The sequence below is a fragment of the Geotrypetes seraphini genome, chromosome 3, assembly GCF_902459505.1.
Source record: "Geotrypetes seraphini chromosome 3, aGeoSer1.1, whole genome shotgun sequence".
NCBI lineage: Eukaryota > Metazoa > Chordata > Amphibia > Gymnophiona > Dermophiidae > Geotrypetes > Geotrypetes seraphini.
Window position 1 is genome coordinate 234,431,819 of NC_047086.1, and position 18,194 is coordinate 234,450,012.

The following is an 18,194-nucleotide window of genomic DNA, read 5'->3' on the forward strand; positions in this document are numbered from 1 at the left end:
ACTGGGGAGGAATGGTGCTCTCCTGGACTGGGAGAGTGAAATTTGAACTATTTTTTTCATTTGAAGATTTGTGTTCTCTTGGTGAGCCAGGTGCTCAAGGACACAGCCTTTTAGTTGTTTTGGTGTGGGACAGAGAAAGGACTGCCACTGAACTGAACTGAGTATTTTTGAATCATAACAAAGATTGAGGAAATTTTGGAGCATTCTGACATTGTTATTTTGGAAAAGGCTGAAAATCTGTGCCCCAAGGAATTCTATGAGCGTCGGAGCTGTAACCGCCGCGGCCGGCACTAAAAAAAATGCTAGCACGGCTTTGTAAAGGAGGGGGTAAGTGAATTGTAATCCATTTTCAATTTTTGGTCATCCCAAAATTGACATAATTTTTAACTCTTTATGTGCAAGTATCAGTGTGTGAAAAAGATGGGATTTGCACTGGAGCATTGTGTCTGTGCGTGTGCAGTGTGTGAAAGAGATGACACTGGGATGGTGAATGTCGTACGTCTGCATGGGTTTGCCTGTGTGTGACTGAAATAGGCAGGATCAGCACTTGGGTTTGTTTGTGTATGTGTGGAATCTGTAAATAAACACCAACACTATATTAATCGTTTATTAATATATTGATATATGAGGACATACGCGTCTTAAATGCAGACAAGATATGTTCTAAATTCTGGTCTGAAGCCAGCCCTTATATAGGGAATTTGGCATCTTAAACACAGAGAAATCGCATGAATACATTAAAATAGATTTGTTATCACAGGTGTGTAGGTTAATTTACTCCTTCACCCCTTGACCATCTGGAGGCCTAGGGCTCCTTGTAATAAGCTGCGTTACGTCTTTAACGTGCGGAATAGCTCACGCTACATTGCCGCACATGCTAGGCCTTAACGCCATCATTGAGCTGGCGTTCTGCGCGGTGTAGCGCGCGGTAATTTCCTGCATGCGCTAAAAACTGGTCACTACCCAAGATACAAGTGACTTGTGTTTTTTCAGAAGGGCAGTGAAATGCAGATTCAGCAACGAGGTCATACATACTGCATGTAGTTAATTATCTTACTACCGGTAGTTCTAGAAGAATCCTAGCTTAATACATTTTTTCCACATATGTTTGTGTATGTGTGTGACAAAAGGGGATCTTTTTTTTTTTTTACCTAGAAACATTTCTTACCTTGTCGCAAGAGCACTGCAGATTACTGGCTCCTCATCCTGAAACCACTGTTTCTCTTTTATTTTTCTCCCACACATATACCTACTGCATTGTTTGTGCTATTCAAACTTTCAGTAATAATTGCGTTTTCTAGTCTCCAGGAGGGAGGTTAATTGATTATTTTTGGTCTCTTGCAGAAAACAATAAGAAACTGGGTTCTAAGATTTTATTATAAATACTAGTATTTTAACCCGTTACATTAACGGGTGCTAGAATATATGTCTGTCTTTATTTCTCTCTCTCTCCCTCCCGCTGCCTTTCTTTCTGTCTGTCTCTCTCCATGGCCCCCTATGTCTGTCTGTCTTTCTGTGTCTCTCCCTGCCCCTGCGTCTTTCTTCTTTTCTTTCTGTCTCCCTCCTGCTGTCTGTCTTTCTTTCTATCTATCTATCTGTCTCTCTCCCTGTCTCCTATGCAGCAGCATTTCTCTCCCCCCACTTCCCTGTGCAGCAGCCACAGCAGCAGCATTCCCTCCCCCTCCATTTCCCTCCCCCCACACCACTCCCCACACCACAGCAGTAGCGTTTCCCCTACCTCCCCTTTCTCTTCCCGCAGTCTGGCCGGCTCCCTTACTGTCCTCCCCTTCCCGTGGTCCCAACAAACCTGTTGATTCAAGCAGCGTGTGCAGCACTGTACACGCTGCTTCGGGGCCTTCTACTGCCCTGATTTACTCTGACATCATCAGAGACACGACAGAGCAAATCAGGACAGTAGAAGGCTCCGTAGCAGCGTGTATAGAGTGCTGCACACGCTGCTGGAATCGGCAGGTTTGTAGTCGGGACCGCGGGAAGGGAAGGGGGGCAGTATGGGAGCCGGTTAGACGTAAGTTTGACTCCTACGACTGAATTTTGGCAACGCATCTCTCTGTCTCGCAGCGGGCTTGCCTGCTCCGGCCAGACAAAGTTCATTTTTTAGTTCAAAGCCGACGCTGCGTCTCCTCTCTCGATCCCCGCCAGAGTCTGAAGTCTTCTCTGACTCTGGTGAGGTTCGATAGAGGAGCCGCGGCGGGGGCTTTGAACAAAAAAATGAACTTTGTCTGGCCAGAGTCGGCAAGCCCGCTGCGAGACAGAAGATGCGTGGTAAGCGCGCATGCGCACTCTGCCGGCAACGGAACTACAGATCAGGCAACACGGCATTAAGAGTGCGCATGAGCGCTTAGCATTTTATTATTATAGATTATCAAGCATGCCCTGTGTAGAAGCAGATGATATTTTTTTGCAGCAATGAAGGATGGCTAATTGAAATTATCTTACTGTTTCTTAATTATGAAACAGCAATCACATGCTATGCTATAAATATTATTCTCTTGAAAAAATGTTCCTAAAACAATGCTGAGTACTCTTTATAAATGAAATACTTTCTAGCAAATCAGGTCTTCCCAAACATGTCCTGGGGTTAATGAATCTGCAGGATATCCAGAATGATTATGCTTGAGTTAGAATTGCATGCCTTGAAGACTTCATATGTGCATACGTGGAGGGAAATTTTATAACAAGTCATCTAAGGTAAGAAGTATATGCTTGGGGTGATTATTAGCGAAGACATGAAGACTGCTAATCAAGTGGAGAAAGCTTCATCCAGGGCTAGACAAATCCTGGGCTGTATCCATAGAAGTTTCGTCAGCCATAAGCCCGAGGTCATAATGCTGTTTTACAGATCCATGGTGAGACCCCATCTGGAATACTGTGTACAATTCTGGAGGCCACATTATCAAAAAGATGTACGGAGAGTTGAGTCAGTTCAGTGAATGGCCACCAGAATGGTCTCAGGACTCAAGGATCTCCCGGATGAGGAACGACTGGGTAAGTTGCAGCTGTACTCACTCGAGGAACATAGAGAGAGGGGAGACATGATTGAGATGTTCAAATATGTCACGGGCCGTATCGAGGTGGAAGAGGATCTCTTTTTCCTTAAAGGACCCACAGTAACAAGAGGGCATCCGTTGAAAATCGGGTGGGAAATTTCATGGCAACACCAGAAAATATTTCTTCACCGAAAGGGTGGTTGACCGCTGGAATAATCTTCCACAACAGGTAATTGAAGCCAGCAGTGTGCCAGATTTTAAGAAAAGATGGGATTGGCATGTGGGATCTCTTCATGGAGGTAGTTAGGGGGTGGGCCATTAGTGTGGGCAGACTAGAAGGGCCGTGGCCCTTTTCTGTCGTCATTTTCTATGTTTCTATGTACCTTTTCTAAAGACAACATTGACACCTATGAGGTTTTACAGAGTAGTATCTAATGTACCTGGGGCAGTGGAGGATTAAGTAACTTCCCACAAAGGGTGCTAAGCTGTGACTAACGAAGTGAAGCAAGCAAAAATTGACAGAAATGCATGAGCTATCTAAACTGTCAATTATTATTTAAGTTGAAAAAAATTACAGGTGGTTATGAAATATGATGATACAAAAGGCTGCCTGGTAGTTTCTAAAACAAAGGACCTCTGATGTAAATGCTGGAAAAAAGCCCCAGCCAAACATGTCTTCCTTTTATGCGTTTAGAGGTTGTGAATTAATGATTACCAGGGCAAACAGATTTATGTCCCTCTTCCACGTGCCAAGAATTCCTATGTATTAATCATGGCACAAAAGAGCTTTCTAAGGGACCATTTTACTAAGCTGCATTAAGCAGCAAGAATGGATTTTACTATCCTCTAGATATCAGCAGAGACGTGCTAATGTCTATTGCACATTAAAACAGCCAACACAGTAAAAAAAAAAATAATAATAAAATCCTGCACTAGCTGCTTAAAGCTGGTGGGAGCAAGAACCAGGTGTGACTTGGGTGGGTCAGAGTGGCGATTTGTGGTTTATGGTCAATGATTTATTTTAAAAAAGTAATATACTTCCCTTTCTGCAAAACATAACGGCACATATACAGTACATTAAGGGCTCCTTTTACTAAGCTGCGTTAGCGGTTTTAGCGCACGCAGCATTTTAGCGCGTGCTAACCCCGCGCTACGCGGCTAGAACTAATGCCAGCTCAATGCTGGCGTCAAGGTCTAGCGCGGGCGGCTTTTTAGCGGGCGCTATTCTGCACGTTAAAGCCCTAACGTGGCTTAGCAAAAGGAGCCCTAAAATTACATAATCATTAAAATTAAAAGGATGCCAATTAAAGATAGGATGGAACCATGATGAAGTTTTGACTGTCTTATTTTGGGCACAACATCAGAAGAGAGACGTCACTGGAGAAGGACATCGTGTTTGAGAAGATCGAAGAAACCAGGTGAAGAGGGCTGGACGCATTGAAAACAACCGCGGGGATGATGCTGGTGGACTTTTCCAGATGAGCACAAAACCGATTTCATCAAGTCGCCAGGACTTGAGCATGAGTCGATGGCACCTAACAACAACAGAACCATTCATCCAACATGATAATTAGAGAACATAAAAAGCATAAAACTAAGATGTTCAGTTATACACTTCCCCCTCTGTATTCGCGAATTCCATATCTACGGATTCGCTTATTCAAGGTTTTACATCAAAAAATACATTTTCATTTTTAAGGCTGTTTTAAGCTCTTTAAGCCCCCCCCCCTTAAGCCTTACCTGGTGGTCTAGCTAGTGCTTTAAAGTGCTGTATCGAAAACGCCATAAACTATGCTGTAAACTTTTTTAGTTTCATTCAAACTTTTGAAATGTTTAAAACTTCTTGAAACCAGAAGTACTTAGCTTTGCTTGTGCTCTTGAAGAACCAGGACCGTTGCTTACTACTCTCAATCCGAAACTCAGAACTGACAAAAGTGCACTAGTATAAAGTGTACTAGTGCTTTAAAGTGATGTATCAAAAGTGCATTAGTGCTGTAAAAAGTTTTAGTTTCATTCAAAGCTCTGAACCGGCAAGAGTTTGTGTACAGCCTAAATAAGCATTGCCTATAAGACTTTTCCTGACACAGCGGGGATGTAATCTGACCCCGCAAAACATAGGTCACGTAGGATTGAGAGTAGTAAGCAATGGTCCTGGTTCTTAAAGAGCACAAGAGCAAAAGCAAAGCTAAGTACTTCTGGTTTCAAGAAGTTTTAAACGTTTCAAAAGTTTGAATGAAACTAAAATAGTTTACAGCACTAATGCACTTTTGTTATGGCACTTTCGATACAGCACTTTAAAGCACTAGTACACTTTATACTAGTGCACTTTTGTTGGTTCTGAGTTTCTAAAATGTACTGAGAGGTTTAAATGGTTTTTAACATTATGAATTATTAACCTTTTAGGAATTGAGTATTTAAAATATTGAGTTTATTAGAAAATAATAAGATTAGAAGGTAATAATAATTCAATTAGGTATTTCAGTAGGAATTAATTTAAGATTGAAGAAATAGAAGATTAATTGTATATGTTAAGGTAGGGAGGATGGGTTCAAGCCAGTGATGTTAATAGGAGTAAGAGAAGAAAAACTGTTTTTCTCTTTAAAAGAACCCTGAATGGGTAGAACTCCACAATCAGAGGCTTGTTCCTGTTTATAGGATAAAAGAAATTAATGGAGAAAAATAAGTTAAATAAGTACACTTCCCCCTCCCCATTCATGGTTTCATATTCGTGACTTATTGGGGAGGGGGAAAAAAAGAAAAAAAACAAAACCATAGTTTAGCCTTCCCCCCGGCGTCCCGGCCTTACCTGGTGGTCTAGCAGGCTTTCGGGGCAGGAGTGATCTTTCTACGCTCCTGCCCCGTATAGATCGCCAATAGGAAATGGCTGTGGGGAGTTCCTGACATAGTCTCGAGAGACTATGGGAACTCACGGCAGCCATTTCCTATTGGCGATCTGCACGGGGCAGGAGCGTAAGAAGATCGCTCCTGCCCCGAAAGCCCACTAGACCACCAGGTAAGACCGGGATGTCGTGAGGGAGGCGGGGGTGGGTCAGAGCCGGACCAGAAGATATTCATGATATTTCACAATTCACGGTCCGGCTCTGCCCCTATCCCCCGTGAATCTGGAGGGAGAAGTGTATCTTCAGTATCATTTTGGTTTATACCGATGGTTTTGAAAATTATATTTAATTGATAGGTTACCATCAGGTTTTCTGTATTTATTGTTGAATAAACATATTGTTAGACATTTATAATCAGATAAACATCTATTAGAATTACACAAGTAATAAAGAATAAAGATAAATAATGATACACTTAAAGATACTGACTGAAAGTGCAGTGAAAGTAGAAGGGCAGAAAAGAAAGTGTGAAATGAGCATGTATATAGATAAAATAGAAGGCAAGGTGAATGTAACGCAGAAAGAAATCTGGTGAAAAAAGAACTAGGAGACTCTGCATAACATAGGTTAAATATGCCTACCTCAACAGTTGTTCTAACACATAAACACAGTATTCCATACAGGTCAACTGTAAAGATTTTAAACACATTAAATAAGAGACTAATGGACAAGCAGGCAGAAATGTAAAACATGCAGAAATTTTAAAAATGTAATATGTATGCATAAGTGATTGTCCCCCCCTGTTCCTTTCATTCTCCTCTTACCTGAAAGTCCCCTTTCCATTTACATTCTGTGCCCTTACAGAATACTGTTATGACAGAATACTGAGATTTAAACACATATGTGTGCACATGTATTACCTTGTGTACGAGGGGCCGCTGAAAGCCAACAAGGTTGAGACAGTCTTCGTTGAGGGCTATACACTTTAATTCAGTGACTTTCTACTTTTTTTGACGGATTGAAATAGTGGAAAAATCACTGGACTAAGTGTATAGCCCTCGATAGAGACTGCCTCAACTTTGCTGATTGGACTGAGAACTTTTCAGTGGCCCCGCGTATAAATGTAGACTTAGAAATGTCTCCATTAGGTTGGGCCACCACTTCACAGCTTGCTGTCTGGTTATTTACTGGATCACTTTGTATTTAACAACTCTCTTTGCTCTTCACGAAATCTGGCACTCTTTGTCTTTCCCCCGGCTAGAGGATGCATGTTTAAGAAATTTCAGGGTTGCTTTCTTACCAGGTAGCAAGCTGAGAATCAGAAATTCATGCTTTTTAAATTAATATTTATATCTTATCTCCAGTTTAGAAAACTACTTAAAACTTACTTGTTTAAGACAGTTTTAGATGTATACCATTTAAACATTCAGTTATGATTGTTGATTTATTAATTGTGTGCGTTATACTTGTAATTCACCATATACGAACAGTTTCCTTTTATTGTTTGTTACCTGCATTGAACTGCAAGGTATTGTGGGATAGAAATAAAATTTTATGTTATGTATATATTATCTCTATGAGATGTGGAGCATCAACTTAGAAATTACGTCCAAATTAAGAAGTATCAGAGCATATTTTGATATTAACTCCTTTCGTTTGTTGGTTCAACCACTTGTCCTTAGTCAGCTGGACTATTGTAATATTATTCATCTTGTAGGTACTCAGAAAAACCTTCATAGACTGTGCATAGTTCAAAATGCAGCAGTTAGATTGATTTTCAATTTAAAGAAGTATGACCATGTTACTGATTTTTATCGTCAATTGCATTCAGTTGAGGCACGGGTTAAATTTAAGCTGGGCTATATTTGTTTTAAGGCTCTAACAGGCTCAATTCCTGAGTATCTTATGGAATCTTTTATCACAAGTTCTAAACATCCTAGGAAAACTCATTCATTGTTTCCTTTCCCTTCTGTGAAAGGATGTAAATACAAGAAATTTCAGGAACGACTATCTTTTCAGGCAGCCTCATGGACTAGGGATTTAACTTACATATTTACACTCCCAACTTCATATCAATAATTTTGACGTGCCTTAAAAACATATCTTTTCAGGGAACACTTTGGAGGTTAGAAACCGGATATCTGTTCATTTGTATTACTAGTCTTTGTGAACCGCATAGAACTTAGTAGTATTTACAGTATACAAGTGAATTTTATGTTATGTGGTGATGCTGGAAATCAGACGTCTAGGGAAGGATGTTTGAAGTTGCACTAGTATTTTAGAACAGGATCTGCTGATGTAAGAACCTGTTCAAAAATACTTAGTGAAATAGATGACTATGTGCCGGTTAAAGGCGCAGGAATGTAAAAAATAGGCACATAAATGTCCATTTGATAGCAAAGTTGAGAAGCTAAGGCACCCTTTTGGATCCCCTGGCACCATCTGGAGCCGCAGCAGAGGGAACCATTGCCGCCCAAAAACATTGAATTGAGCCACGTACACCCCGGATAGCTCCCAAGAGGATGGGGGGAGGGGAAGACTCTGGAGAGCTGTGGTTGTCTTTTCTGAGGCAGCGTTTTATGTTGTGGGAATCAGGACCCAATGTGGGAGTCAGGAGGGACATCGACAGGGGGTTGAGAGGGATCTCAGGAATTTTTGGTGCGGGTACCACCTTTTATTTAATATCCAATCACATTCACCTCATTCATTGCATTTTCTACTAATCAGTGTTTGCATTGTAATTCACAAAAACTACCCCCCCCCCCCCCTTCAAAGAACAATATCAGCGTGTGGATATCGAGGCAAACATTAAATAATAACACCTCAGTACAGGCAATCTACCATGCGTTTAAACTCTGCCCCAGGCCCAGGTGCTCATTGATGATAAGCATTCATATTCTGTTTTTTGTGTAGCCTTGCACTGTAATTCGTCATTTAGGGCTCCTTTTACGAAGGCACGTTAGCTGTCTAACGCGCGTAATAGCGCATGCAAAACCACCGGCCGCGCTAGCCGCTACCGCCTCCTCTTGAGCAGGCGGTAGTTTTCCGGCTAGTTTGGGGGTTAGCGTGTGATGAAAAGTCGTGCGCGCTAAGGCCGCTAATGCGGCTTCGTAAAAGGAGCCCTTAATCTATTCTGCAGTTTATTTTTTTATTTTTTTCTACTAAACAGTATTCATGCCGATTCTCATAATCATATAAAAATTCACCCTGTCGGCGGGGACGTTATCTGACATGTTTGCCCCTCGGCTTTATCAAGGATGCCCCCTGACGATCTGGCAGAAAAAGCAATGAATGATTAATGTGGTTTAAATAAAAGGTAATACACTTGATGGTATAATTGTTGTATGAATAAGAAGGTGTTTCCGTGAAAAGTATTGCCATTGCAATAATTGAATAAATTATATGCACATATTTTCCTTTACAACATATGCTCAAAGTAGGTTTAGCACCTAAAATTACCCCCCCCCCCTTTAGAGAATCACCTTCTTAGTTTTCAGTGTATGTATAACAAAGACTATCATTGAGGAAGGGTTGTTATAAATAAATTGTTTTTCTACAGCTATGCTTATTATGTTTTTGTTTTTATTAAAATATATTTTGATGTGTTAGACAAATTTCAGCTATAGTTTTAAAACCTCTAATATGTGTAATCTCATTGTTTCTAGGGCACCATACAGAACTATGATAGCAACTGGTGGCGTAATAACTGGACTGGCAGCCTTAAAGAGGCAAGACTCCGCCAGGTCACAGCATCATTTATCTCGCTCCACATCACCACCTCCTGAAGAGAAAAAACCAGTCAGACGTCGGCCGAGGGCTGATGTAGTTATTGTCAGAGGAAAAATCCGACTCTATTCCCCATCTGGCTTCTTCCTTATTCTTGGAGTACTGATCTCAGTAGCTGGAATTGCAATGGCTATCCTTGGGTATTGGCCACAGAAGGACGTTTTGCTAGGCCCAGATGTTAGTATGTCAAACAATACAACTCAAATCATGAGTGAAGGTGGTATAATGGCCCGCTTCTTTGAACAGCATTTACATTCAGAAAAGATGAAAATGTTAGGCCCCTTCACCATGGGAATAGGGATATTTATTTTTATTTGTGCTAATGCCATACTTCATGAAAACCGAGACAAAGAGACCAAAGTCATTCACATGAGAGACATCTATTCTACTGTAATAGATATCCATACTCTGCGAATCAAGGAGCAGAAACAACTGAATGGTGCCTTTTCTGGCTTGTTTGGAGAAACAGAAGTAAGGCATAATGAGAACCACTGTGCTTCTAATTTGGCTGCAAATACAATTGCAACCTTTTCAGGTTTTGGTAATAATTTTAAAAGATGTAGGTCCATGGAAGATGAAGAAAGTGGCTGGACTGAAAGTAGAAAATTTACCAGTCTCCTACCACCTTTGCTGACTGAGCGGTCTGGCTCCGTTTTTGGCCTCCACTCCTATCCCAGAAGACTGATGGAAGACAGGAATAGTAGTTCCAAAAAATGTGAAACCAAATCAATCGTCTCTTCATCCATTAATGCATTCACACTCCCAGTAATTAAACTTAACAACTGTGTTATTGATGAGCCAGACATAGACAGCATCACCGAGGACTCTGAAATCAATAGGACTCAGCCGAGAAATGCATCAATGGATTCCCTGCCTGCTCCTTCTACAGATGTCAGTGAATCCTACAGAACTGGTGGTGTAATGCTGTTAAGGAGTTCTTCTATTATGGAGCCTCTTTCCAGTGAATTCAAATCTTATATGGCTCCCGAATCAAGCACTGGACAACTATTATCACCTGGGGCTGCCAGAAAACAATTTGGATCTAATACTTCTTTGCATATCCTCACTTCGCATTCCAAATCCTTAGACTTGGATCGAGGTTCTTCCACTCTCACAGTCCATGCCGAACAAAGAAAACATCCAAGCTGGCCAAGACTGGACCGTAGCAACAGCAAGGGTTATATGAAATTAGAGAACAAAGAGGACCCTATGGATAGGCTAATTGTTCCACAGTCTTCAGACAAAAAGGATTATACCAATAAAGAGAAGCTACTCATGATTTCACGATCTCATAATAACTTGAGTTTTGAACATGATGAGTTTTTGAGTAACAATCTTAAAAGAGGAACTTCTGAAACCAGATTTTAATGTAACAAAATGTATTTTGCAAGGTGTTATTTTTATAAACATTTTGACCAGTAGTTTGCTCCCTCATTTTTTGAGTTGGTGCATGTTGATCAACCAACTAGTTATATCATAATAAAGCTGTTTTTTGTGAATGGAGCAGTCCACCTATTGCTTTTAGAGCTATACAACTGTAATACCAGACTATCATCACACAAAATATGTAATTTTGCCATATATGTTATTGTCTCACAATTCTTCACGCAAAATCACATTACAGTTTACTCTTTATCAAGGACCTTCATCAAATCCTACGTGTTCATTCTTTCTTAATTACCTTTGGAAAACATGGGGATACCAGTTTCTAATGGGAAACAAGGAGGTCTATAACTGGAATCACCACATTCAGGTTCATTATTAGTTAGGTATTATGGTTAATCCCTAAAGAGGATAATGTCTTTCCTAGGCTACTGTGTTGATGAAACCATTCACATGAGAATCTTAATGCCATACCCTTAAATTCTTTGTCATAAATGTTGTAAATTCTTTAATGTGCTAACTGTAGTCATTTTACATCAATAATAATTTAGCTGGATTATTATAAATTGCGTTTCTAAATTTACCGTGGTGAAAAAATGTGTGTGGGGGGGGGGTTCCGGGATGTATGCAACCTGTGTCAAATTAATAGAAATCAGTATAATGCCATATGGCTGTATCACTAACATGGGTACTTGTTAATCTGAAATATTTGTGAAAGTCAAAACATGTACAACTTTTTGGGAAGTGTAGTAGCACCCTTGTTTAAATATCACACGTGCTCTAGATGAAACATTTTTGCTTGGGTAAATTATATGAAACGCTTAAAATCAAACATATAATGTTTTTATGTTTGCATTTATTTCAGATCAAACGCCCCTCCCCCCCCACACACACACTGTGTTCTGCACTCATATTGCTTTCCAACTGTGCACATGGCCACGTTGAGGCTCTTCAGTGCTTGAACAGCATAGATCAGCCTCTGGTAAGGATGTAATTTCCATGGGATAAACTGTAGCATAGGCAATTAATGTGGCATGCCAAAGATCAAGAGCATACCAGTGCAGGTACTAGCTTTCAAAAACAGGAGCTCATCCCTTTTGAACTGCAAGAATGGAACCACACTCAAAATCAGTGTTATGTATTAGATGCCTACTTTGCCTTTCTGACTCGATTAGCTAACACTTGATAACTCACAGCAGTTTAAATCGCTTCTTGAGTGTACCTTTATTGATAAGATGTTACTACAAAAATGTGACTCTTGGCTTACGGTTCAGGATTTGTGGCTCTCGGGCTGACATTATTTTTGAACATTCGGTCACAGAGAAGCAGGGAAATAAGGCACAAATTAATTTATTTTTGCAACCAAGTCCATTAGATGATGCATTCAGGGGCCTATTTACTAAGTTGTATTAGATTTTGTTTTGTTTTGGGTTGGGTTTTGGGTTTTTTTTGTAGCTTTTAATTTGTGATAGAAGAAACAGAAGAGTGAAGCACTCTAGAGGCAGAGTGATTTCATTCCATGTCATTATTCATGCTGTTAATGTGCAGAAGCAACCATTGTTTCACATTAATTGCACGACTACCTTCCCCAAAGTGCTGGGAGCACCCTCAACAGTTAACACAGAGAAATTGCATGCTGTGTGCGCCCTACTTTTGCTGTTAAAAGACAATTGGAGTCAATATTTAAAGTGATTGATTTAACCAGCTGGAAAAGGCTCCTTATCTGGTTAAAGGGCCTGTTCAGGGTCAACCTCTAATTTTCAGGTACTTAGGGCCAGATTTCAACAAACGAGGCCAGTATCAGTGGTTGTCTATAAAATGGCCGCCGATCGTGTGTCAATCATGCAACGGTGACGTATGTAGAATCGTGGCTACCTAAAACATAGACACTGGCTATTTAGGCCAGAGTTTTCAAGGCCTACATTTCCAGCGCATATGTTTGACGTGAATCCCTTCTTCGGAGGCGCCTCAAAACACCTAAGTTAATTTCCAGCATTAGCCATATCTACTTTGACCTTAGGTGTTCTAAGGCACCTCCCTTAAAAGCAGTCTAGGCATCGGTTTTGTAGGTGCCTCTAGGCGCCTACATTTTTGTCTTTAAATGATTTTTAAATTGTTTTTAAACAGCTTTGTGAAGTACGTTAGGCGCCAGTAGGATGCTTACCTTGTGCCTAACTTAAGGCACCTTGTATAGAATATGGGCCTTAGCACGGAACTGAAATTGGGCAGAGTTGGCACTTGGCTTGTTAAGTGCTGAATAATTGGCACTTAACTAGTCAAATTAACTTTATAAATAGGGCTACAATAAAAGTCAGTCCTATCTTTATTTAGTGCCCCATAGCCGGTTAAATGCTCAATATCATATCTAACCAGCTATACATTAGCCAGCTCTGGCAACTGAGAAATTCAATTCCAGATTTAACACCAGCCATGTGAGCTGTTCACCGCTGGCTGAATATCAGGCCTGTTGAGTCTTTTTAAAGACCTGTCCATGATTTCAGTATGGAAACTGGGCATTTACACAAATAAAAACTGATTTCAGAAAGCCTCTATTTAAGCCTGGAAATCCACACTATTTAGAGATTTCAAGAGTTCTGGTTTGGAGGCGGCTCCACATCTATTCCCTTTTCACAAAGGGAATGCACACGTGGGAGTGGGGGTAGCGGAGTTCCACATTGGCTTTTACACTTAACTCAATAGAATGTATGCTTTTTAAAACTGCTCATTTTGGCCAGGGCTTTCCAAGTAGGATTAAGGGAGTTCCAGTCTTTTATCTCATGTAGTTTTTGTCCACATCTGAAATGAAACCACATTCAAATTGTGGGCCTACTACTTAATTGATGGCACTTATATGTGTTGATTTGTCAAAATGGGCAACTATATGTGGAAGTGCTGCTTATAGCACATATAGTTTCCACATGGAAGCTGTGAAATTGCTGCTTCCATGTGTGACGCCACATCCATGTGGAAGCTACTGGATCCGTGCAATTTTTTTATGTGCATCCTTGTAAAATGGCTGCACATGCCAGCAAATGTGTGTGCACTCCTGCAAAAATTATAGAAAAGCTCTGTCAGCAGATCCTTTTCTAAAATACTATCAGAATCGGATCATTTTTTAACACACTCCTCCCCATGTACAAAGGGATCGGAGGAGCACCCCCTAGGAGCTGCACCCGGGGTGGACCACCCCCACCTGCCACCCACCATCACCGGATACAGCACTGCCTGATGAAGGGGATTTTAGTCTCAAAAAGTTAGTAAAAAAATGTATTAAAATTAGTTCAATAAAAAGATTACCTTATTTCCATTTTCTATTTAGAAATGTTTATCAATACAACTACAATACTACTTTATTCTAAAGTTTAAAAAAAATCTTTTTTTCTACCTTTTGTTATCTCTGGTTTCTGCTTCCCTCATCTTCTCTTCACTCTCCATTCTATCCAGTGTCCACCCTCTTTCTCTGTCCCTTCCATTTTTCTCTGCTCCACTCCCTCCCACATGCTCTGGCATCTCTCTCTTCTCCTTTCCTTCCCTCCTTCCCACCCCATGTTCTGGCATCTCCTTTCCCTCCCTCCCTTATTTCCCGATGATCTGGCATCACTGTCCTTTTCCTCCCCCAGGCCCCAACATCTTTCTCCTTCCCTTCCATCTCTCCCTCTCCCTCCATGCTGTGGCATTTCCTGTCCTTTCCTCCCTTTCTTCCCAATGGTCTGGCATCTCTTCCTCCCCTCCATGGTCTGGCATATCCTTACCTTCCCTTTCCCTCACGCTCTTCCTTCCCCAAGGTCTGGCATCCCTTCCCTTGTCTTCCTTCTCCCCAATCGGGTGCAGCATTTTTCTCCGCCACTCCTTCCTTCTTCTCTTTGTCACCCCCCAATTGGTAGTGCAGTATTCAGAACTTATTGCTCTTGCCAGAGTCAAGCCTTCCACTCTGCTGGGTCCTCCTACTTCCTGTTTCCATGAAGGCAGGACCTGACAGAGAGGAAGGCCCGATGCCGGCAGAGCAGCAAATTCTAAATGCTACCACTGCTAGAAGAAGTTCCCGGAATCAGATCATGATGTTGACCCTCGAAACACTGTTGGATGACTCCTACTCGGGGCAGGATTAACCAATAGGCCAAGTAGGCATGTGCCTAGGGCCCGAAATGGTCCGGGGGGCCCAATGAAGGAAGGCATCAACATTGTTTTTTCCAAACGGCGATGGGTCACTCCAGCATCGATCGGCAATGCGGGCCCCCTCCCTTTGAGGGAAAGTAAGACAAACAAGCAACGCGGGCAAGAAAGGCAACGGGAACTGTAATTGTGCAAGCAGTGCTGCTTGCCCAAAGCTTACCTCTGACGCAGCTTCCTGTTTCCGCCTGGGTGCATGGTGGGGTGGGGCAGGGCAGGGGGCCCAGCGTACTTGTGTGCCTAGGGGCCCTCAACAAATTAATCCTGCCCTGCTCCTACTCCAAAAGAAACATATCCTGAATGCGCAAGTCTGCAGCACCACATGTAAACAGAGGTAATATCAGCAAGGAACTGTATACTCTGGCATCATAGATATGTTTTCAGTTCTAGAAATATATTCTAAAGGAATCTCATACTATGCCATGTGACTAAAATCTTGGTGTTGCATAGAGGCAGCAGCTGGTTTTCCTGAAGTACTTAATTAAACAGCTATGTTTGTATGCTATCAAATTATATTTTGTAATTTCATTAGCATTTAAGTGATCCCCTTCAGTGTGTATTTGATATGTTCATGTCAACCAAGAGAGCAATGGTTAAAGGTACTTCCTCATATAAAACAAAGTTTAATGCAGCAAAATGGGCTTTTTTAAAACTACACTTATGTATGGCTACTAGTGCTGCCCGATTCACGATTCGAATCGGTTCACCGATTCACTTCGGGTGAATCGATTCGAATGGATTTAAAACAAAAAAAATCAGCCTCCCGATTCGGTAACTGACCCTCCCCGCCTCACCCCCTAAAGCAGGAACAGCAGCGCTGCCTCTTGCTGGCCAGGGCGAGGTGGGGAGGGTCAGTCAGGAAGTGCTAATGTCCGGCTTCCCCTCTGGCCTCCCACTGGTGTCCGGCTTCCCCTCTGGCCTCCTGCTGGTGTCCGGCTTCCCCCCTGGCCTCCTGCACACCATTTACCTAATATCAGCAGGTAGGATCGTGGCAGAGGAAACAACTCTGAAAACCTATGGCAGTTTGCAAAGATTGCTAGCACTGCGATCTTCTCTGCAGCCTGCTGATATTAGGTAAATGGTGCGCGGAAGGCCAGGGGGAACACTCAGGCCTTCCGGGGGGGGTGCGCAGTCCTTTGGTGGAGGGGTAGTATAGGCCTTCAGAGGTGGGATGCAGGCCTTCAGGGGGGACAGGCCTTCGTGAGGGGTATGTGCAGGCCTTCAGGGATGGTGGCACAGCCTTCAGGAGGGTCAGGCAGGCCTTCAAGGAGGGGTGCAGGCCTTCAGGGAAGGGTGTAGAAGTACACGGAGGAAGGAAGGGAAGGGGGAAGAAATAATGGGTCTAAAAACAGAGGAGAGAGATAGAGATGGTGGACAATGGGATTTAGGGAGGGAAGGATCAGAAAGGGAGAGAAGACACAAGGGATGGTGTGGAGGGGGGGATAGAGATACTGGATAGGAGGGTAGTTGGGAAAAGAAAGGGAGATATGGTGGACCCTGGGGTGGTGGGGAAGGAGGGAGAGATGCTGGATGACAGAGATAGAAGATGGATGGTTAGCACGGAGAAAGAAGGAGACCCTGGCAAGCAAGTTAGGAGACAACCAGAGCCAGGGACCAAAAAGATTTGAATAATGACCAGACAACAAAAGGTAGAAAAATAATTTTATTTTTTGTGGTTACAATATGTCAGATTTGAAATGTGTATCCTGCCAAAGCGGTGTTAGACCGCAAACGTGAGCTAGGGTTTAACAGAGAGAGGAAAAGTCTTTTTTGTTTATTTTGTGTACACCACAGTGCCAGTGCCAGTGTGGTTAGGAGAAGGTAAAGGGGGTGCATAGGCTATAAGAGAGTGAAGAGGCTATAAAATAAACCCACCAGGATGTTTGAAAAAAAACACCCAATTGGGCAGGCTGAATCGAATCAAAATTTTTTGTCCTGAATCAAAATTTTTTGTCCTGAATGGCTATAGTTTAGCATGATTTTCAAGGTAATTTTGTCAAAATTTATTTTGCTTGACAAAATTACCTTGACAATAGTGCAACTGCTTTGTGTGTGGACACTGTATTTTTGTATGCTCTATAGGCAGGTAGGAGCCCAGATTTTTCTTCGGTGTTTACCTCAGTTTTCTTTTTACTGTGATATGATTAGTAGACTATAGCCTTGCTGGCTTGAAATTTCTGGTCTGGATTGGAATGTCCGGCCTGTGAGTCTGAGGCTAGTTTTGATTAAATATTTAAGAAGGACAGTGGCTCAACACAACCCAGTGTTATTTTTGTACAGTTTAGCATGTACAGCTAGTGCTTACATATTTGTACTCACTGGGGAGGTGCTATAGTGCAGTGTATACTTATATCCCCAAATTCTGTATATGGTGCCTAAGGTGGTGCGTGCACATCGATACACATAGGCATTTTCTGACTATACACTAATGTTAACATTAGAGTCATAAACTAAACTAAACATGTCCTGTAGAAAAAACTTAACATAAGAACACTTAGGGACTCCTTCAAGTGGTCTGGAGAGAAAAAGGTATACTTAGTTCCCAGATACCGGAGCAGGCATTTACAAGGGTATGCTAGAAGAAAAGTAGCACCCAGTTTGATAGTCTTCGGTCGTATAGAAAGGAGTTTCTGGAGGTTAAGAAGGTCATCAGGGAATGATTTGGGAAATAGAATATAAATGAAGAGCTTACTCACACTATTGCTTTTCCTTTAATGTGTACTTTAATTGTGTCCAATATTGTGGTATGTCCACTCCCTCATAATTGAGGTCTAAGGAAGGGTTAAAGATTTATTCTCCTTGTAATCCATTTGCATTATCAAAATTATTTTTCTCTCTGTATTTCATGTAACAGGGTTTTCTCTTGTGAATTGTATTTGAAACTTATAAATAAATTTAACCCCCTCCCCACCCCACTTAGAGGCTGATTCTGTAAGCTGCATCCGATTCTGCAGGCACCTAGAAAAGTGGCACCTGCCTCATGTCAATCACAGACAGACGCCACTTA

The 18,194-nt window shown here is 41.7% G+C and overlaps 1 protein-coding gene across 1 annotated transcript in view; it reads left to right on the forward strand.

Annotated features, from left to right (window-relative positions):
- The window catches only part of TMEM200A (transmembrane protein 200A), a 173,827-nt gene extending 162,293 nt beyond the window's left edge, over window positions 1-11,534 (forward strand). Inside the window, exon 2 of the mRNA XM_033939449.1 lies at window positions 9,514-11,534. Coding sequence (XP_033795340.1) covers window positions 9,530-11,002 — 1,473 coding nt within the window. The 5' untranslated portion in view covers window positions 9,514-9,529 and the 3' untranslated portion in view covers window positions 11,003-11,534. The remainder of the gene's footprint in view (window positions 1-9,513) is intronic.
- The last annotated feature ends 6,660 nt before the right edge of the window (window positions 11,535-18,194 follow it).